Here is a 21,666-nt window from a genome sequence, read left to right on the forward strand (position 1 = left end):
AATGCATAGGCTATGGACATCCGGGAACTATATGCTCTGGGTTTCTTTCGGTTTCTCTCAGTTACCAGGTTGCTTAACGACCAGTCCCCAGAGATTTTAAACTATTTGCCATCCAAACTGTATCTCTTGCAGTAACCATTTGGCGAAGATCATCCAGTGGCAAAATAAGCGGGTTTTTTACCAAACCATCCCTTTTTGACCGTTTTACGCCATTTTGAACGGAAATGGCTAAAACTGAGACAAAGGGTATATCTTATTCGAAATGGATCCTATTAAGCGTGATTGATAATTGTTTTTGGCGGATGCTCATATGTCAAAATTTGCCGTATGCTAATCGGCAATTCTATTTCAATGTCCTTCTTGTTCTCTTTGTTTCCTTTGCCTTTCCTTTTCCATCTATTTTTTGTTTTGCGCACTTTCCTGTCTTTCTTTCCAGTAAGGGGAAAAATTTAACCTGGAAGGAGTAGTTGGTGAATAGCGAAATTGGCAGTGGATTAATATCACAGCAAGTTAGTGGTTATTTTTGTGAGTAACTCTAGCAGGACAGTGATCAGAATTTCCAAAATGAGTTACCTGACTGTGCAGAGATCTATCCTTTAGCTGAATTTGCTTAAACTGAGAGCTAAATGGGTTCAGACATAAATGCAATATCTTCATCGTTCCATGTGGAAGGGAAATGACCCCACCCGTCCGAAAGGCTTAATTCATACTTATTTGCGTCCTACTTTACCCCTGAAGAGGTTTGAGTACTTACTTTCATCTAATAAAGATTGCTGCACCACCTTCTGTGTGTGCATGAGGTTCCGAGTTCGATTCTCAAGTGTGACCTCAAATGCTTGTTTTGACTTCCTTCCTTTCCGTGTAGCTTAAATAACACGTAAAATGGAGCACTGATGAGGAGAGGGGGTAAAATGAGCGCACCGCCGGCCTCATATTTGTCAGTCTAAGTACTGTTACCTGTTACTGACGCAAAATACGGACGTTTACCATTTTTTTTACCTTTTAGTGCTATTCCATCGGATAAGTATTTCTGAAACCAACCGCGTTATCTATTGGATATAACGATTTCTTCTCACCAGAGGATAGCGTTATCCACCTTTTTGAACAACTGGTGCCAGAACTAATATTTTTTTTACTGCACACTCTCTAGTACAAGCTGTACGCAAATAAATTTACACAGCTGAGATTACTTTAGCCAGATCCAAAGGGATAAAACTAAAAAAATTATTAATCAACTTTAAATCACGCCTTCAAGTGGACTTATTTACAGTGTTTTAATTTGGTAAGAAAAGTTAATATCTATTAAATTACCTTCTGATTCGACCAGAGAAAAAAATTATTTTCTCTCTTTCCCATTGTTTCTCTATATTTATCATCATTGATAGCTTTTAAGGCAACTCTGAAACATATTGCCATTGCGCATATATTAGCCAGTTATCAGTAGTAATCTAACCCCTGTTAGTAACGTCTGCGAAGCAACGCCGATATATTTGTTTTGGGCCCCCAACGGACAAAGAATTACCGGAAACAATGCGTTTCAACTTCCCTTCAACGTGATTGGCAAATCAATCAATCACGCCAATCATGGCGCTTACTCAAACCCTGGTACACAGGTGGGGATCCAGAACAAGGATTTCGGCGCTGTTCCGCAGTCGGACGTAACTAAGAAGCTTGTTTCCGTCTGTGGCTCAGGCTAACATCGACGTGGCTACTTCAAAGATTTTCCACTGCCAAAAAAAAAATTAAAAGTAACTAGGCAGTAGCGTCATAACGTTGGTATGGAAACTCTAATGTTATATAGCGACTCTTTTTAGAATACAGTTATAAACAAATGTGCCTGTAAAACTCACTGAAGTCGATTCAGGGAGATTGTAAAGTACTCTGCTATAAACCGAAGCCCTGAAAATACTGATCAAGATAAATTTTCATCTTCATAAACTGTGGTGACTTTCCGGTATTCTGTAATCTTTGGTAATGGCGATGTAGTTAAGGCTTAAACTTGAGATATCAAGTCGTGCTAGCATAATTACTTCCTTTGATGCTACTAACTAACCAACACCCACTTTATTTCTCTTTCCTCTTAAAGTGAACACTGAACATTTCAATCAAAAGGTGCGTCCTCTCTGTTCCTTAGTTTTTCTACATTTTTCTTGCGATAGCTAACTATAATAACAGGAATAACCTTTTGCATACCCTGCACAGTGATTATAAAACAAGCTATTCAAGGTCGATCAGTGGGAATAATAATACCTTAAATAAGCTTGTCAATAAACCGAAATTCAGCCCAAATTTTTCTCAGCACATGTTCAAACCTAAAGGAAACCTAACATACCGTTACCCGAAGTCATGTTTGATACCGTATACCCAAAACCCTGGGCGACACTGGCTAGTAAAATTGAGCAAATAACATTAGATAAAAAAGAAAATAGTTCAAGTAAAAGTACTAGATAGGCGTACAAAGCCTACCAGTCGGTAATTTTCAAACATGGTCTCGGGAATTTGAACTCAGGCGGTGTACGTACTGAGAAACCACCCTAGTGGTCTGAGCGGGACTACGTCCGTACGGACTGCACATCCGTTTTCTGACCTCTTGAACACGCTAGCGCTATATTTGTATGTAAATAATTGGAAAAAAAAAAAAAACAGGTCTCTCACCCTAGCTCAAGAGGTCTGTTCTGAAAATCACTAAGATAAAATAAAAAGCCGTCTAAGGGTTTCGGGCCCCCTTATTGCGGATTCGCCGCTTGAATTTCACCCGATTTAGAGAATTAAACTGCTGGTGACCAGCAATAATAAGAAGTATGATGCATTGGAATCAGGTCTATAATAAGAAGTATAATATATTGGAATCGGGTCTATTTGTTTGAGCTAACAGCGAGTTCCCCTCGTTTTGCCTGAACAGAACCCTATTTCGAGAGTCTAACACAAAGAGACAATGTTCGCTACAAGAGGGTCAAAAGTAACTTTCTACAAGTTTGTACTGCAATCGAAAAGTTTAGGTTCTTGATGATATACCAATGCCTCTCTACAAAAATTAATATGCATGTCTTACCGGGTTAAATACCCAGGGGATACTCCCTTATATAAGCCATACACGCAGGTATGTGCCACCTTAAAGAGTATGGTCTTGGCGCCGTTTTGGTCTGAAAACAGATATAGACTTTGCCCATTTTAGTCTAGATTCGGATATGGTTTTCGAGAGAATTACGGTAGTGACTATAAACGTATTTATTGCTTCAATTCCAAATGACTAAGGAAGAAAGAGAAAAGTGCGAATTCGAAGTGGATTTGAAGAAATCTTTTTTGGTTGCTGTTCTAATCTAAGTACTTATGACATTATTTCTTAAAGGCCAGTGAAACGGGTACGGATTTTTGCGGCCAGGTCTAAAAAAGGGTGTGAAAAATGTCACCTTTTGGTATGAAAAAGGGTCAGGATTTGGAGAGCTGACCGGCACATCCCCACCAAGAATTTCCAGGAGTACCCCCCGGGGGGAGGGTTTAAATATAAAGGAACCTAAAAACGGAAACATCATAGATTATCATTTTACTCAGTACAAATAATAATTAGCAATCCCGCATCGGTTTCTCGCCACCTTCCTTCTTTTTTGAAATGGTTTGAATGACTGATCCGACGGTTGAATTCATTTTCCTCAGCTAAAAAAAAAACAAAAAAACATTCAGTCAGTTTTTATAATAGCATCCAGTTAACTTTTATCTCCTATTAGATTAGAGATAATTGCTTTGTGAAAAGTCAAGGGATTTCTCACAGCTATTTTGCACAGTTCTTGAATTGACTACGCAGGAAAGGTGATCTGAACATGGTTATTGAAACTTACAAAAAACTGGTGGTAACTGCGCCGCCTCAGATATTTGGGCCGAAAGATAATATCAAGACATTAATATTATAGGTTTGGTATAGAAATTCCAAAAGTCCGAGAGCAATATTTGACACAAAAAACAAGAAGTGAATTTTTCACCATAGCAGGTGAAAAAACCGTTTGGTGATATTATAAGTGGTATAAGTAAAAAGTACGTCGTTAACCACTCCCCCCCACCCCCCATATATATGCAATGAATTGGTCTTTCACTCGTAGTTAGGAGACCAACACATAAGCATCAAATGGCAAAGGTAAGCCAAGAAACCACCATAGTGACGACGTTCAGTGACTGAACATCGTCGATGTTAAAGCAGTTCACATGACGTATTGTGCGTTAGTGAAAAATGATGTGCTGATAGAAAGTGAACCTCATTTGCAGGCAGGGGAAAACTGAGCTGATGGAATGAAAACTGGTAAGATCACGACTCATAACTTGTGAGGGAAAAAACGAACGATGAAGACCGTTGACGAGACCGATGAACGAAATTGGTTGATACATTGTAAGTGTCAGCCTAACGATTTTGAAAGTTTTAATTATCAATGAATATTATTATTTTAAAAGGCCTGACTCGCAAGCCTCGCATGTAGAACTGTGAAGAGTTGGAAGACTGTAACTTGCAATGTTCCGAGATAATGTCGCGGAATTCTGGGCGATGGGCTTGAACACAAGTTGTTGACTAATCATCGATACTTCTCTTCTTAGTTCAGCAATTTGGAAAGGAGCCGTAAAATGCAAGTATAAGGAAACTGACCGTCATTAGAAAACTAAATCTCACAGATATTCATGATACGCAAAAACATTGAGCAACATCAAAAGGAGGCACCATATATTTAGGAAACTATGGCCTCAAAATAGATTATAAAAGGAAGCCGGGGTATGTCAATGATAATAATAGTAATTAATAATAATTTATTTCTCTTTTGGCGCAAATTAGCGTGTAAATATGATCAAATGCGCCTTACGTGACAGGGGAAAGAGTGAGGTACGTATTGAAAAATGGAAAAAGATGAGGAAATACTTACATTCAAACGTGACTCTTCTTCTGGTTGGCCATAGCTGGAAGTTGAGGGTGCTGTAGGTCTTGTGTCCTCTCCACGCAGCTTAAGTTTTCTCCATATGTCGCCAGGGTCAGTGTATCTCGTGACCTGTAGCGAAAGTATACAAAATCATTCTTCAGACATTGAAAAGTGTGGATTCGTTTTCACGTCAGGGACTCAAGGGAAAAACAACAATATTTTTCTATATCTTTTTTTTTTCTCTACTTAGTATCCAGGGGTAATCACACTTGCAAATTCTCATTGAGAGCCGGTGATATCTTTGGGTTACCAAGCTTATCAAATTAATGAAAGCAGAATGATTGATTGCTTAAATGAATGAATAAATGCACGAATAGTAGTACAGCAGTATAGTACGGGTTGTATATTTTCATTGCGCCTTACTCTCAAAAGGGAGGTATTGGTCTAGTTACAGTAAAGGTCAATTCACTACTACAACAAATTATCTAAACATTAACAGAAACTGAATTATACGATATTATAGTATACAATACATAAAGAAGTCTTCTATTACTGTTTTTCGTCTTCTATACAGTTACATTTGCAAACTAAACAAAGCCTTTCCTCTACTATGAAAGAGGAAATGAAGGAAGGAAGGAGTAGATGGATAGATGGATGGATGGATGGATAGATGGATGCGGAGATGATTGAAAAAGGGAACGAATGAATAATTGAATTCGACTGAATTTCTCATGGGAGGATTCAGCAAATGAAGGATTAACGCAAAGGACACTGATCATCAAGAAAAGAAAACAATAATTTTTTCTTTTGTTAGAACAGCGATGTATAAGCGCTATATAAATTCCATTATAAATAATCTTTATCTACCTTTTTACTGTCTCTCGGTTTCTTCTGACCCATCGAATCCGCTGACATTGCGGTCTTCTGGCGGCGACCAGGCTGGAAGTTAAAGGAGTAGTTAGGGTTATTTCAAGGCTAAATTAAGTTGTAATACCTAGGATACTATATATTATATTAATTATTCGATCTAGGAAAGACTCCTACGCAATCCCAGTTTTGCCGAGATGGATATAACTTGAAAAACATGAGACGCGGGCGGTTTCATCCCATATCTCGACACCGAAAAGTGAATTGCAAAACGACGAGACGCAGCTTTGTGAGTTGTTTTAGTAAATTACCTGGAAATCGGGGAAAACGTTAAGGTTACCTTCACACGGCACTGGACGCTGAATTTTCGACCGGCTAAAAAATTTGACTGAACAATATTTTTGCTCTATTAACACGGAAATGACGAATAAATTTTAACTTTTTTCAGAGGTTTTACCCTCTGCCCATGCGCAGAGCGCTACTATACCAAATCAAAAGAGGTGTCTCCTAGCTTAGTTACTACGCATCCAAGTAACTGCACCTTCGCCGTGCCAAACGGTAGACTGATATGGCGTTCATGTGTCCGCCTACCGGTCTTGTTCTTTCCTTATTTTAATTGAACAGTCTAACAGTATACATGCTGACTAAAATAAAGTTAAAGTCAAACCGTTAATTTGGAACGTTAGTTAACATAGATACATACCGGGGTAAAGAGAGAACTCCACAGTTTGTCCAATTGGTCTACTTGGCTTTGTCGGCCTCTCTGATAAAATTGCAGCTTGTCAAATTTCTTCTTTTCCTCCTCAGACATCTCCTCCTGGGAAGATTCCAGATCCTTGACTCTGTGGACCAGCTCATAATGTTCCGCCCTGAGACCGTGGTAGACAAGGTCATAGAAGTCTTTCCTTAAGTCTTCGCTACATTTACAGGCCTCTCTAACCATTCTCAAAGCCTCCGTATAAAACTCTTGTAACCGCTTGCTAAGATGTGTCAGTAGATCAAGTTTTACTGCTGTTTTTAGTTGATCTTGTTTTACTTCTTGTACTTGAAGAGGGGATGTAACGTATATGCGAAGCTGTTCGTTGATGTTTTTTAATCGAACATCAATGCGATGCTCTCGATCTCTCGCTAATTGATCTGTATCCGTCGCTAGGTCACCTTTCTGCAGTGATTATAAAAAGCCGGAAATGTGTGACAATTCGGCTAAAATGCTGGACGAATAAACTTGTGTTGTTACTTGCCGATTTTGGCGGCTCTGTACGCACTACCCGGATATTCAGAAAATCTATATCACATTTCTTTTAACTTCAAACTTAATTGCTAGATATGTGGAAAAAGAAAGAAAAAAATAAGTTACCTTTTTGTGATTCTGTAAATATCTTAACCCTCTGACGTACAAGGAGGGGAAAAGGGGGTGGATGCCACCCCCTAAGGATTTTCTGAGTTTCTTCCTAGGGGATAAAAATATCGGCGGCTGAAGTTTTCAGTAGCTGTTTTTTCATCCCTCGCACAAATTTTGAGACAAGTTTAGGGACGATCAGTTGCTATGGTTACGAGATATGACGTCATAAGTAGCCGGTGGTCAAGCCATTTCTGGTTAAAAATACATCTTTTGTTTTACTTCTTTCAACAATAAAATTAAATCTTGAGGCTAAAATCATGCAAAGTGCTTATTTATGTGTTATATTTCATGTAAAGCACAAAAACTTATTATTTCTCGCGGTTTTAACCTGATTTCTAGTTCTTGGTAAAATCCAAGTTGACTACCACCCATAAAATATACTTCATCTTATAGAGAAGATCAAAGGCTTTCCACTGAAGGTAATATCGTTTCGAAATACTTCAACATATCAAAAACTCCGGGGAGGGGTTCCATCAACCCCTCCTCCCTTGTACCACGGTGGGGGTATTAATTTGTGTGTACGTCCGAGGGTTAATTAAGTTCCATGCAAAAGGGCAATGAGGATTCTATTGCTATTCATCGTTTATTATAAGTGGTTTCTTTAGGTCCGATTTACCTAAAATGAGCGCAACAAGTGCTTATTAAAGCTTTTAGCACAAACAGTACTCAAAAACATTTTTCACAGTTCGTTTTACTTGAAAAGTGCAGCAGTGTTTCGCGCAGCTGTTTTTTAGTACTGTTCTGACTCACCTGTTGTTCGTTTATCTCATCATGGCCTTTTTGCTTGGGAATTGAAAGCTCCTCTTCTAATCCCTCAATTCTAGTGATCAGCTGTGAAACCTGCAAGACCAAGAAGCAACGAAGTAAAACATACGGAAGACTGCCAGCCTCGAACTAACACCCTTTTCATCTTAGCTTACTGGCTTATAGTTAGTAAAGCCCTATGCTATCGTCGGCGTAAGAATGAATGATGGTGAGGTCATTTCTATAAGTCCGATCATTCACCCTTGTTCGCTCACGGTTGAAGAAGCGCCTTGTATGACTAGTATAAAACATTACTGAGTTGACCCACTTCTTGTTCTTTGTCCTGGCGCATTTGCTTTTCTTCTGAAAGCTCTACTTCTAGGGCTTTAATTTTGGCCTCCATTTTGGAAACTTATGAAACAAACAGAAAAAGAAACGAAAAGAAACATTTAGGAACATTCTATATCGGTTGTAAGCTCTTTAAGATGCCGCGACGACGACTACAATCTACAAAGAGAACGTCAAAAAGCAACAGGTTAAATAGGCAAAACAACAACTCTGCACGTGCATCACGCTTTTTTTTGTACATTTCTTTGCCGAACAGGACAATTCCTAATTTCACGTTTTATGGTAGACGTAAATAGGCGACAGCTAAATTTTTTCTTTCTCTTTCTGAATTTGAATATGGTTCTTAGCAATTCGGCTGAAAAAGAGCTCGCTTGGGTTTGACAAAGTTAACGAGTTGGAGTTATAACGATAGAGATTGAAATAAAAATAGTACTAAGTTGACCCACTTCTTGTTCTTTGTCCTGGCGCATTTGCTTTTCTTCTGAAAGCTCTACTTTATTTTTGGCCTCCATTTTGGAAACCTATGAAACAAACAGAAAAAGAAACGAAAAGAAACATTTAGGCTGTGTTCACACTATATCGGTTGTAAGGACTTTAAGATGCCACGACGACGACTACAATCTACAACGAGAACGTCAAAAAGCAACAGGTTGAATAGGCAAAGCAAAAGCTCTGCACATGCATCAAGCTTTTTTTGTACATTTTTTTTTGCCGTCACTGCAACATTTTAAAACGGGAAAATTCCTATTTTCACGTTTTATGGAGGACGTAAATAAGCGACAGCTAAATTTTTTCTTTCTCTTTCTTAATTTGAATATGGTTCTTAGCAATTCGGCTCAAAACGAGCTCGCTTGGGTTTGACAAAGTTAACGAGTTGGAGTTATAACGATAGAGATTGAAAGAATGCAAATTCACTTTTTTGAGGGACGTTTTCGTGACCATCGCCAGCGTGGTGTCTTAAAGTCCCTAATATGAACACCTATCTGATATGCCGGTGACCCTCCACTTTAGAGAACGACTCGGCGGCTCCGTTACAAAAATCGCGCCGGGATCATCGTTTTTACTGTTTCAACAGAAGCCCTATCCGGTATGGTTTTTGTGCCAGAGCAAAAGCTTTCCGGTTCAGTGTGAAAATAGCCTAAATGACTGATAAGGGATCCGATCTTCACTGCAAATCAGTCAATTATCGACATAACTATTTTACTTTTATACCTCCTCCCATAAGCTAACTCGAAGAGCGTCGCTCATTTCATCTATCAGCTTGTTACATGTATCGTCTTGGCTTTTAAAAAACTGGAAAAAAAGCGAAAAACTAACGAAATCATTTTACTCTTTTGCCGGTTGGATGACAAGCGTTTCCCATTCCTTCCCATGGATAGGATATTTTGTATACCTCTCTAAGGTTGGCTCTTAGTTTGTCACTCATTTCACAAATCATCCTATCACAGCTGTTAATCTGAAAAAAGGAAGAAGGAGAAGCATTAATAATGTCAGCTCCCTGGTTCTAGGTTGCGATGTTAATCTAATCATTCCTTTGTTGGCCCGAAAAATATGAATTGAACCTACAATTTCTCGCAAATGATAATCTGCTCTTGTTTCTACCTTTAAAATGCAAGACTTTACAAACTCACCTGATGTGGCGCGTCTGATTCTTCAGTGTCCACGCCTCTTAATCTTTGGTTGACGCAACTAAGTCCTGATCAGAATGGGATAAAACAGAGTGAGATCTGGGTACAAGATTAGGAATAGCATTGAGTCAAAATGCAACAACATCTCAATTGCTACTACAAACTAAAACATGATTATTCACCGACGATATCTGTTATCACAAGCGCTAAGTCAAGCACACGAGTTGCCCTTTGCTCAAGCTTCCAAAGGTTTTTTTAGTGTTTTATAGGCACCAGGAGTGCAATTTTTTTTACTATCACCAATAAAATACAAACGGAAGCAAGATCATTGCAAAAAATAAAATGACTTGCAGTATGAGTTTATTCAAAATCCGGGCTATTTAATGATACTCACGCAGCCGCTTCGTAGGTATTCACATTACTAAATTACATGGAATCACAACCAAAACAACAAATGTGACTTGAAGGAAGCATTTTGTCAGACAAAGGACACTAAGCAAGGAGTGCTTAACATTAGTACGGAAATTTCGGTGAAAAATTCCGTCAAATGGCACTGGTATTTTTTTTGGCACCGAAAACAGGAACTGGATTGACTTGTACCATTTACAAAATACCGGTAAATTTTTCGTTTTCTCTCGACATGAAGCCTGGCACTAGTAATCCAGACAAATGGCACAGAAACTTTCGGTCGTTTCGGTAAAAACAGGAAAACGGTAATACCTCGAAAGGTATTACTTCTTTTCCGCAAAATTCCAACGGGATGAACCATTTCATTTGAATTCTCCCCGGAATTTCCGGGTTTTCCATACAAATGGTAAGCGCTCAAAGCGAACAGATTGTAAGCTTGCAAAGGAGTAACTATTTTACGGAATTCGTAACAGTTGGTATCAGATCAATCAACTCAGTTAATTACGGAACCAGGCCACCGGGTTCTGCTAGAGCACAGCCCTGAATACTGACAAGAATCATTTGTTCTTTCCACATTACTTCATTACTTCATTCACCCACCAAGCAGTCTTTCAGCAATGCTCCTTTTTCCTACACTATCCAAAACATCAGCTAGATGGCCAACTGTAGCGTTACTTCCCTCCTGTTGTTTCCACGAGATCAAAAGAGCATTTGCCTTGTCTCGATTAGCCTTGTACTCATCATCGAGATTATGAATCTTTGATGCTGAGATGAGTAGGTTTGAGCCAACTACACGCCAGCAAGTCCCTACGTCATCACTGATGTCAGAGAGCTGTAATTCTGTAACCTCTTCATTTCTTGGATCAGGAAATGTCCCTAAAAAATGAAAAAGACAGTTACAGTAAATTATTATTCTTCGGAGTTTTATTGAACAGCACTGAGAGCTTCTTAACGTCTAAAAATACTGGCCTTCAATATTTTGTGTTGAGCAATCACAAACCATGTCAGAAACTGCATACCACAAAACAAACGATGGTATTCCTTTGTCTTTACTGGAAATCTGACATCTGCTGACAGGTTGACATTCTGTCAGCCAATCAGGAAATGCTGATTGTTCCATCTGCTTGCAATGGAGTTTCAAAAATCTCATGGGTATGATGCAGGCAGTTTATTATCTTACTGCCTTCCCTCCCTCATCATTTTCTAGTTCAACCTAATTGGTTCAGCTTTCGCACGGCTGTATCTCTTTCTTAACCAACCATTAAAAGAAAAAAATCATGAGCTACGCAGGCTAGCCAAACACGGGCAGTGTCCTTGTAGGAGGCTAGTAAAGGTGAGAGGCGTAGTCAAACAGGGATGTAATGAAAGTAATAAAATACTATTGTTTTGTATTTCTGATGACTTTTGTATTTCCATTTTGGGATCTGTGGTAAGGTCTTTCCATTTAAGGCCAATCTGCTCCGCGAGCTGACTTTCGGTGATATCACTCCCTGTCAGCTGATGACTCGCATCTAGGCCTTTCTGGATGGGGTGATCTATAACAAATATAGTATCTATTGCAGATGCGGATTAAGGTGTCTCCTAGGATTGTTTATTATAATATAAAAAGCTATGATTCTGTACATCGTTCAAAAGGAGGCTGTTCTCCCTCTCGAGTTGTGGAATTCCACCCTTTCAAACCTCTTTCAAACCTCTTGTTAAATGCATTTATAAACGTCAAAATTATTTTCATTGACAAAGTTCCCTTCAGAAAATTTAGACTTTATAATTTAAGTGGTCTTGCCTCAATAATTTTCAAAACATATGTGGACTGCAAAGTGAACAAAATGTGAATCCGTTTTCAGTAGCCTTACAGCGCTTCAGAACCTCTGATTTAACTGGACCCCAATGGGTCGCAGCTCTTTTGTTTTCGGGCTAGGTTCCATTGTTAACTTTGTTTGTTTATTGTTTTGCCAACCGGTTGCAAATTAGTCCCGTGTGGTCTTCCGAAAGCTGCAAGATCGCCCTCCGTTTTGGACTTTTTGCGCATTCTTTTCCAGATTTGGAAACCAATCGCATTTAGAGGAGAGTTGACGTGTTCTTGAAACGCAGTCGCACGTGACCCGGAAGAAGCTTTATAGTGCTTAAACTCGTCCAGGGATTTTACCCCGTATTTTCTTCTGTTCTCTGCAAATACTATAACTAGCTGTGTGATTTAGTGTGCGCGGGTAGTTTACATACAACTATCTGCTTCAATAGCAGTGTAGGTTCATGCGAGTGAAACCTGTTGCGGAAACCTGTTGAGTGTTTTAATTTTCACTGAAATTTACATAAATTGGGATTTAGATTATACGCTCCTACTCTATTTTTACTCTTTTTTTGGGGGGGGGGAAGTCTAGTTTTTATTCCAGGTTTTGTCGCGTATATGACGGGAAAATACAAGGCAGGACAATCCAGCGTTAAGGAAAAGTGCGCTAAGTAAAGTTATTAGCTTCAAATTGCAACGTTAGTAAAGGGTAAATGAACGGTGAAAACTTTATTTAATACATGAATTGTTCGCTTGCTATTTTCGGAGAGCGAAATCAAAGTATACTAAATTAATGACCAAACATAGGTAAGCGGAAAAGGTTTTAATTTGCAACGCATTCGATGCCATTTCTAGCTATTTCTCTAGAACGGGAAATTTCTAAAGCATTGACACTCTGGAGTAATATTGAATAACACAATTAAAGCTCACATCACCCGGAAATAGTAGAAAGAAATGTTCGCTAGAGCAATATAATATTCTAGGTCTGTCAAAGGAAATATTAAACAAAGGCACAATCAAGAACTTACCCATATTGGAGGGTCTGCAGTGTCTTTCTTGAAGACTATGTTTGCTTGTTAATATTAAGAGAAGTTAGAGGTCTGCTGCCGATCAAAGATCGATGTCATAAATTGCGATAACTGTAGATGGTAGTTAGGTCAGAAGTACACCTATAATTTCAATAAAAAAAGCTGAAATTAACGTTGTTCTATGACCTTAATCGTAGTGAGCAGTTCAGCGTTGTTTCAGCCATCTGTTTGCCAGCAGAATTTTAACTGAAGAACCTGAATATCAATTTATGGGCGGAAGAAAATGGCAATGTACGTAGTCACCTGAAGTTAAAGGAATTTAAATCTTGTCCCAATGAAACAAGTGTGATTAGATTTGCAAGGCAATCCAATCCAACGATGATTGACCGATCCTTCAATTTCTTTTCAGTAAAAGTAAGAACTGAGGTCAACTCACAGCCAATACATTTCGAAGAGACCTGTTAAAATTGCTTTGCTATGCACATTGATATTTAATTTCTTTATTGAGAGCAAGTCAACTGTTACTAAAACGCGGGGTTTCATAAGGTACGCTTTTAATTGTCAGTCACGTCATCAATACTCAATGACCATCTTGCTATACGGAAGTTGAGTCCGCGGCATTTGCTGCGGCAGACAAAACTCGGTTCAGTTTTCTTACTTCATCCATTCATGCACGAGGGTAACACTTTGATGCCAACTAGATGACCCAACTATCGAATTTAATTGTCGTCGTTTGAGAGTACTCGTTTTTAACAGCAAGGCTACATTTACTCTAAACGACCCGGTTTAATCAGGTCTCGGGAGATTTTGAATCCGAAATCTAAAGTGAATGCTTTATGTTAGAATATAATCACACACTTACCAGTCCCGTAAGTCACTATTAAGTTTTGTTGGTGCCCTGTATATGTTAAAATTATGAATACCTCTGGCATGTAAGAGGGTCTCAATGGGGTGGTGGTTTTTACGGTTATCGGCTAAAATTTTGGCTCTTTTACGGCTATCGGTTAATTTTTTTCAGTTACGGTTAACGAGAAAGTTAAAAATTAACTTGTTTTGTTTCAAAAAGTTAAATATTAATTAACCCGTACTTTTTTTTGTATATAAATCCAAATAAAGTTCTTAGGATCATCTCGGAAATAAGCTATTCTTTTGAAAAATTTTAACATTTGATAGATTACACTTTTTATAAAGTATTCCACTTCTAATATTATCTTACACATAGAAACGTCAATAGTCAATTTAAAAATAATCTTTGTGAAAAAGCAAAAGCAGACACGCAAACGCCCAACTCAAGGGCCGGGCGCGACCTTCATTATAACAAAAATGGCCGTTTTCACACTAGAGAAGGATTATTCGTGTGAGACGGGTTATCCGTTTGATGATTCGCGTCAGATAGGCAATATGTCTTAATTTGAAAATGGAATAGTTTTAACTTTGAATGAACAATCCGCCTGACTTTTGGAGACGGGATTATCCGTTCCAGATAACCTGTGAACAGACGCCCCCTCCTCCCAGAAAAAATCGGAGAAAGGGTGTCTATGGGGAGGGCGCGACTGTACACAGGCTAGTCTCAGACGGATGATCCATTTCTAGCTCTAGTGTGAAAACGGCCAATAACAAAATCCCCGTGTCCAGTGTTTTTAATGATAGCGAAGGACTGTACGGAACGACTGTCTGCCGTTGCCTTGTCCGTAGGCCGCATTATTCCGCGCGGCTAATGCGTTTCGGGTCACGTGGTCCGAGCGAGTTCTCCACCGAAATGCCTTGACCGAGATTGCGTGGGAAGACGCCGTACAGGGACTAAGCATAATGTCTACCGTAGCGTCAGAGAAAAACAAGGAAATGTTGTTTATCGTCAACGTGTTTTACAAACAGTCACGTCTCTGCGTGTTGTTTCACTAGTGTTTCGAGGGCACGACCCCCAGAAAATTGCAAATATTAATCCCCAGCAAGAAGCCACACTTTCGCTATAGAAAAAATTAGTTCCCAGAGAGAGCGTCGGAAAAAGAGAAAGTCTTGGTTAACATCTAAAAGGCGCTTCGCCTAACGTGCGTACGGAGTCACACCAGTCGAGAAATAAAAAACGCAACCATAAGTGAGTTTAGCACCTTCCTTAAAAGTAGCAAATCTTTGTAGGTAACAATTTCTTTTACGGTTAACTCTTTTTTACCCTATTTACGGCTAACGGTTAAAATTTTTTAATTTTTACGGCTATCGACTAAATTTTTGGCCGTTTTACGCCTATCGGTTAACCCCATTGAGACCCTCATGTAAGGTCAGTGGACCGCGGGAGATAAGAAAAATGTAAAATGATACTGACTGACGTCTAACATGAAAGCTGTTCCAGCATTTGTCCAGAACCCCAAGCAGATTCTTCTACTTCAAAACACGAGGTTTCTTGTGTTATTAAAACATATGTCGAAAAATTAATCGCGAGTGTGTAAGATGTAATTCAATAGTGGTTAATTATTGGCATTTGGCAACAGCGAACTAAATACAGACGTATAAGTCACAGTACAAAACTAGTATTTCAGTGGCAATGAATACTAACTTTTATAGACCGAGGCTAACTATGATATGAAGAATTATGCAGTATCGAGGAGACTGCTATCCACCAAGGCCGCCACTACTTATGCCACCTCTACTTATGCCTGAGTACCTTCGGTAAGTATGAAATTGTGTACTGTCAAACGTCACTTTTAAAGTGAGCGCAGCTGCGAGTAAAAAGCAATAGATTGCCCCAGAACCGATATGAGAAATGAACACACGTACATTTAAGGAGTGAACAAAGTTAAAGGTCTCCAATTTGTACTAGAAAACCGGCACCATGCTCGAAGTCTGGCGTGTATACCTGAAAAAAGGGCGTGTTCACATTAGTGCCCAGCGAGTACCGTCAAAACGGGCAACGAGCCCGGACACCAATGCCCTATTGAGTTCACTGTATTTCACGCATGTTCTGTTTCATAATATATTTCAACTAAAATTCAACTTAAGTATCCAGTTGAAACTGCGTTGGAAAAGAATAAGTTTGATGAGTTGAAAATTAGGAGAAATGACGATTTAGGTGAGCCCTCCGGTTGAGACTGATGTCTGAGGAGATCTGGCGACGATGTTTTTTAGTGAAGAAGATGATAACCTCCCTCGGAAAGTTAGTTAGTCGTTATCGGTACCTGTACAGACATATGGGTGATGGCAAGTTAGACGGGAACTTTCAGGTGCCATACCGTAACGGTTTAAATTAAATCAAGGGACCACTAAAAGAGTGCAATTTGTAATGCATAACTATCGCACCTCATCACGTCCATAAGTGGGGATTTAGAGTCTGATGAGAACAAGTAATTTACTATCGGAATCAGTTGGTAGCCTACGAATACAGCTAACTCTAAGTCAAGCACCGCCACTAAGATGATGTGAACGACTGAGTTTTCATGCAAACTTTCTTCAAGTAGCAGTGGGTTAGGGTTAGGGTAAACAACTTTCTTTGTGTATATATTCTTGCAAGGTCTTTAGATTAGCTTGGGTCAGTTATTTGGCTGTCTCGTCCTGGTTAATCATTTAAAGATTTTCTAACATTTTTGGCGCTTACTCGACAAAGAGAGCGCAGCGCCACTGATATCGTTCGTCCAATAACTCTACTCTGTTATTGGACAATGTGATGCTTTTGTTCTTGATTTTATCAGCCGTAGCATGTTTTGAAGAATTAGTCAGGAATATAATTTTAAGCCAAGCAGAAATGGCTAAATATTTTATATTAATAATTATACATTATAAGTGGAAGGAAAAGAAGTCATAAATTGACTAATTATCCCAAAACAAGGGACAAAGGGGGAAATAAGGGAGAAAAGAGAAAAGGGAAAAAAAAACAAGGGAGGCGGAAGAAAAAGCGGGTAAAAAAGACGGAAATATAATGTGAGATTTAACTGCCTTTTCCTCTACCCTACACATAGTAAAGAGTGGTCAAATGCGCCACGTACAACTTAAATGGTACTTCGAAGCCGCGCGTTCGGACTACAGCTTGTAACTTCTAGTTGTTTTGACTAGTCTATATACAGTGTAGATAGGCTTGTCAAAATTAGAATTTAATAGGAAATACCCCGTCGGCTACCTGTATGTAATTGCTAAACAATAGACTGTTAAAAACGTAAAAATGGAAGTGTTTCATGCCACATGTAAATTTGTAAATACGTCGATCGTTTATCAGTAGGCAATAATTACTCTCTTCACTTCAATGAACATTGTTAAATGCCGAAAGGAGAACACGACAAGTTAGGGCCTGTTTACATGGAGTGGGGGACCCCGGTCTAGTGGGGTCGGTTTCTTTTGTTTTCATGCTCTGGGGGACACAAAACAAAAGAAACCTACTCCACTAGACCGGGGTCCCCCACTCCATGTAAACAGGCCCATAATATAATCCGAATACCTAACGATCAGCTGAACTTCAGAAAGTGCCAATAAAAGATCTCCTTTGAGGATATGTGTTCTAATATGGCGTAGATTTTAGATTCCGGCCCAGTAGTCAAAGCTAAGGACGCACGTACACAAAACCGGTTACACAACACCTCAAGTCGGCTAGCTAACTCTGGAAGCAACGTTTACTAATACGGTTATCAGCATTAATCTTTAATTTTGTGCAAATGCAAGGCACCAACATGAAACGGATGATCTGAGGAAACGAAATCAGAAATAAAATAAAGGTAGTTGCCATTACCTTGCACAAATTTGCTTAGCCGGCCGTATCAGAATCGACTATAGGAATTCTGTCCTTCGCTGATAGTTCCAGTATAAGTGCTCCCTTCTAGCTTTGCAACTGTGTGAAACGATTGGTCTTGTAAAGAGGTGAGAGGCAATGGATTTTAACTAGAGCCGTATAAATCCACTAAGTATATTGGAAGAGGTTTCCGTGTTGGGTTCGTGCTTCTTAAGTTAGTTTAAGTTTTCTTATTTCCTTATTGCATTTGTCATGAGAGGTCAAGCGTTACATAGGGGTTTTTCCCTAATTCTATTATTTTGATTATTTTTAGTTTGTCTGTCACTTTTTGTTTTCATGTCTTTGGATACCCAGTGCGTTCCCACAAGGTATAAGGCTGACACAGTGACTGAATAAACGGCATGCATAATGCCAATTGGTCGACTGGGAGCTGCCGAGCAACGTGCCTTAGCCTCAAAATAGACCTTTTTGGCTTGAATGTTTTAATTCTCATTTGAGAACAAGTGATGATACCTCAGGTAACAGTTCCTTTCAAATATCGTGCTATTCACGTGCATTATGTATGCATAATCTCAGAAAGGACAAAAGGCAAATTCCCTGGGCCGGGTTGTTCACACCAGGGTTAAGTTAACCCAGGGTTAGTTCGAAATTTGATTTCAGATATGAAAGCTTGAGAAGCAAACCTGGGCCCTGGAGAATATCATGTAGTCTGAATTGAGAAAACAAAACATACAAGCTATAAAAAGGTCTATTCCAACGCCTGACCACTTGAATCGTCCTTGCGCGCCTGCTAAAGATAAATAAAAAGACGCTCCCGGAAGTTTGCTTGAAACAAAGTTCTCAAGGGATCTCAACCCTAACTGCTCTTAAAATAAACTGTTCAAAAAGCTGACGACATCAGAAATGGCGCTTTCAAGGATGCACGAAAAAGGCTCGATTGACTACATGGTCTGAAGTTGTACCTGCCATAAGGTCACTTGTTTTCGCGCCATCCTGTTTTCCATGTGTGTAGTCACTCGAGCCTTTTTCGTATATCCATAAAGATGCTATTTCTGACATCTTACAAGCAGAGACCTATTTTTCCTAGTATTGATCATGATCGGGCGGGAATATTAGAGAAATGAGGCCTCTGCTACCAGCGAAAACAAAAAAAGAAGGTTTAGTGGAGAATTTAAGATGTAAGACACCAACATGGCCGCCGTTTCATTGTTTCGGGACACCAATATGGTAAACGTGCGCGATGAAAAAATTAAATGACCATAGTTTGGGCGGATCCATCTGCAATATACGCGAATAGCCCCCTTAAAAAACTCTAAAATAGAGAAATTCTACTGTCTATAAGCGGAAATTGCAAATTAATTAAATGAATAGATCCAAAGCAAACTAAATGCACGAAATTGATTTCGTATTCAAGAGCTATTTAGCACCTGTATTAAGTGCGCAGATGAAAATTTCTTTCCCTGGATTGATATTTGCGCAATACAAATCAATAAAATTAAATTATTATTACCTGTTACTGACGCAAAATACGGACGTTTACCATTTTTTTGCCTTTCAGCGCTATTCCTTCGGATAAGTATTTTTGAAACCAACCGCGTTATCCATTGGATAATGATTTCTTCTCACCAGTGGATAGCGTTATCCACCTTTTTGAACAATTGGGGCCAGAACTAAAATTTTTTACTGCACGCTTTCTAGTACAAGCTGGACGCAAATAAATTCGCACAGCTGAGACTACTTTAGCCAGATCCAAAGGGATAAAACTAAAAAAATTATTAATCAATTTCTAAATCCCGCCTTTAAGTGGACTTATTTACAGTGTTTTAATTTGGTAAAAAAAGTTAATATCTATTAAATTACTTTCTGATTCGACCAGAAATAAAATATTTTCTCTCTTTCCCATTGTTTCTCTATATTTATCATCATTGATAGCTTTTAAGGCAACTAAACATATTGCCATTGCGCATATATTAGCCAGTTATCAGTAGTAATCTAACCCCTGTTAGTAACGTCTGGGAAGCAACGCCGATATCTTTGTTTTGGGCCCCCAACGGACAAAGAATTACCGGAGACAATGCGTTTCGACTTTCCCTTCAACCTAATTGGCAAATCAACATCGGAATTGCCAATCATGGCGCGTACTTAAACCCTGGTACACAGGTGGGGACCCAGAACAAGAATTTCGGCGCTGTTCAGCAGTCGGACGTAACCAAAAAGTTTGGTTCCGTCTGTGGCGCAGGCTGACATCGACGTGGCTACTTCAAAGATTTTCCACTGCCAAAAAAATCATTAAAAGTAAACTAGGCAGTAGCGTCATAACGTTGCTATGGAAACTCTTATGTTATATAGCGACTCTTTTTAGAATACAGTTCTGAAAAAATGTGCCTGTAAAACTCAGGGAAGTCGGTTCAGGGAGATTTTAAAGCATGCACTCTGCTATAAACCAAAGCCCTGAAAGTACTGATCATGACAAATTTTCATCTTCATCAACTGTGGTGACTTTCCGGTATTTTGTAATCTTTGTTAATGGCGATGCAGTTAAGGCTCAAACTTGAGAGATCAAGTCGTGCTAGCATAATTGCCTTCTTTGATGCTACTAACTAACCAAACCGCACTTTATTTCTCTTTCCTCTTAAAGTGAACACTGAACATTTAAATTAAAAGGTGCGTCCTCTCTGTTCCTTAGTTTTTCTACATTTTTTGCGATAGCTAACTATAATAACAATAATAACCTTTTGCATGCCCTGCACAGTGATTATAAAACAAGCTATTCAAGGTCGATCAGTGGGAATAATAATACCTTAAATAAGCTTGTCAATAAACCGAAATTCAGCCCAAATGTTTCTCAGCACATGTTCAAACCTAAAGGAAACCTAACATACCGTTACCCGAAGTCATGTTGGATACCGTATACCCAAAACGGTGGCCGCCACTGGCTAGTAACATTAGATTAAAAAAAAAAAAAAAAAAAAAAATAGGCTGGTACTAAATATAATATATAAAAGTACTAAATAGGCGCACGAAGCCTACCAGTCTGTAATTTTCAAACATGGTCTTGGGAATTTGAACTCAGGCGGTGTACGTACTGAGAAACCAGCCCAGTGGTCTGAGGGGGGCTAGGTCCGTACGGACTGCACATCCGATTTCTGACCTCTTGACCACACTATATTTGTAAGTAAATAATTAAAAAAACGGGTATCTTACCCTAGCTCAAGAGGTCTGTTCTGAAATCACTAAGATAAAATAAAAAGCCGTCTAAGACCGTCGGGCCTCGTTATTAGGCACCTTAAGCAACAGACGTCGCCGGCCTCACGACGGCAACCGGAAACGTGACATTTCTTTGGAGATGTCACTGCGCATGTACAACACGTTGTGACATGAAGTCCTGAAGTCGAGAACGTGAGAACGTGAGGTTTCACGTCGCGACGAAAACGTGAGTACTTAATCTTTGTTTTGAACCCTTTTAGCTTACTTTTGTGCTATTTTGATGCCGAACTATGCACAATGATTGCCTTTATGCTTAAAACAATGTTTTGTAAGTATTCTTGGACTCATTTTTTTTTTTACTGAAAAATTGTTCTTCGCATGTCAAACTAGCCTTCAGCGAACAGGTTGCTTTCATTCAACGTAATGCCGCGTGGTATAATTACTTTTCTTTTCCGATTTTCTCAACGAGTACAACCCATAGATTGCTATAGCTAGCTTGAATAACACTGATTTATTCTGGCAAACCCTTCTTCTTGGTATTTCGTTTAACATAGAGGCTTTTTTAATCGACTCAGAGGAATTTGTATTCGAACAGTGTGTACGTCTATTTTGCAATGTTTACAAGCTGACAAACTTCGCGCTACC

The 21,666-nt window shown here is 39.1% G+C and overlaps 3 protein-coding genes across 6 annotated transcripts in view; 1 reads left to right on the forward strand and 2 right to left on the reverse strand.

The window, feature by feature from the left end:
* LOC140927860 (uncharacterized) overlaps positions 1–18,024 on the reverse strand; it is a 39,451-nt gene extending 21,427 nt beyond the window's left edge. For both annotated transcript variants that reach the window (XM_073377552.1, XM_073377550.1), the window contains exon 1: positions 17,815–18,024. The gene's annotated coding sequence lies outside the window, so the exon portion shown is untranslated. The remainder of the gene's footprint in view (positions 1–17,814) is intronic.
* LOC140927858 (uncharacterized) lies at positions 1,256–13,247 on the reverse strand. Of its 2 annotated transcripts, XM_073377546.1 has the most exons (12): positions 13,107–13,247; positions 10,893–11,168; positions 9,888–9,952; positions 9,650–9,712; positions 9,469–9,549; positions 8,701–8,777; positions 8,237–8,318; positions 7,915–8,004; positions 6,466–6,924; positions 5,763–5,834; positions 4,902–5,024; positions 1,256–3,654 (listed from the first exon to the last, which is right to left on the reverse strand). In XM_073377546.1, the coding sequence occupies exons 1-12, from the start codon at positions 13,108–13,110 to the stop codon at positions 3,565–3,567; spliced, it is 1,482 nt and encodes a 493-aa protein (XP_073233647.1). In that variant the 5' UTR covers positions 13,111–13,247; the 3' UTR covers positions 1,256–3,564. The 2 variants fall into 2 exon arrangements, with proteins under 2 accessions (XP_073233647.1, XP_073233648.1); XM_073377547.1 differs by lacking the exon at positions 8,237–8,318 and having other exon boundaries at positions 8,703–8,777.
* A 3,172-nt stretch (positions 18,025–21,196) lies between the features above and the next one.
* Positions 21,197–21,666, forward strand: part of LOC140927863 (uncharacterized) — a 1,837-nt gene continuing 1,367 nt past the window's right edge. The window contains exon 1 of one of the 2 annotated variants that reach the window (XM_073377554.1): positions 21,197–21,247. The gene's annotated coding sequence lies outside the window, so the exon portion shown is untranslated. Of the gene's footprint in view, positions 21,248–21,275; positions 21,350–21,666 lie in introns of those variants that run through there. The other variant, XM_073377555.1, reaches the window with a different exon arrangement.

The sequence above is a fragment of the Porites lutea genome, chromosome 2 (genome assembly GCF_958299795.1).
Source record: "Porites lutea chromosome 2, jaPorLute2.1, whole genome shotgun sequence".
NCBI lineage: Eukaryota > Metazoa > Cnidaria > Anthozoa > Scleractinia > Poritidae > Porites > Porites lutea.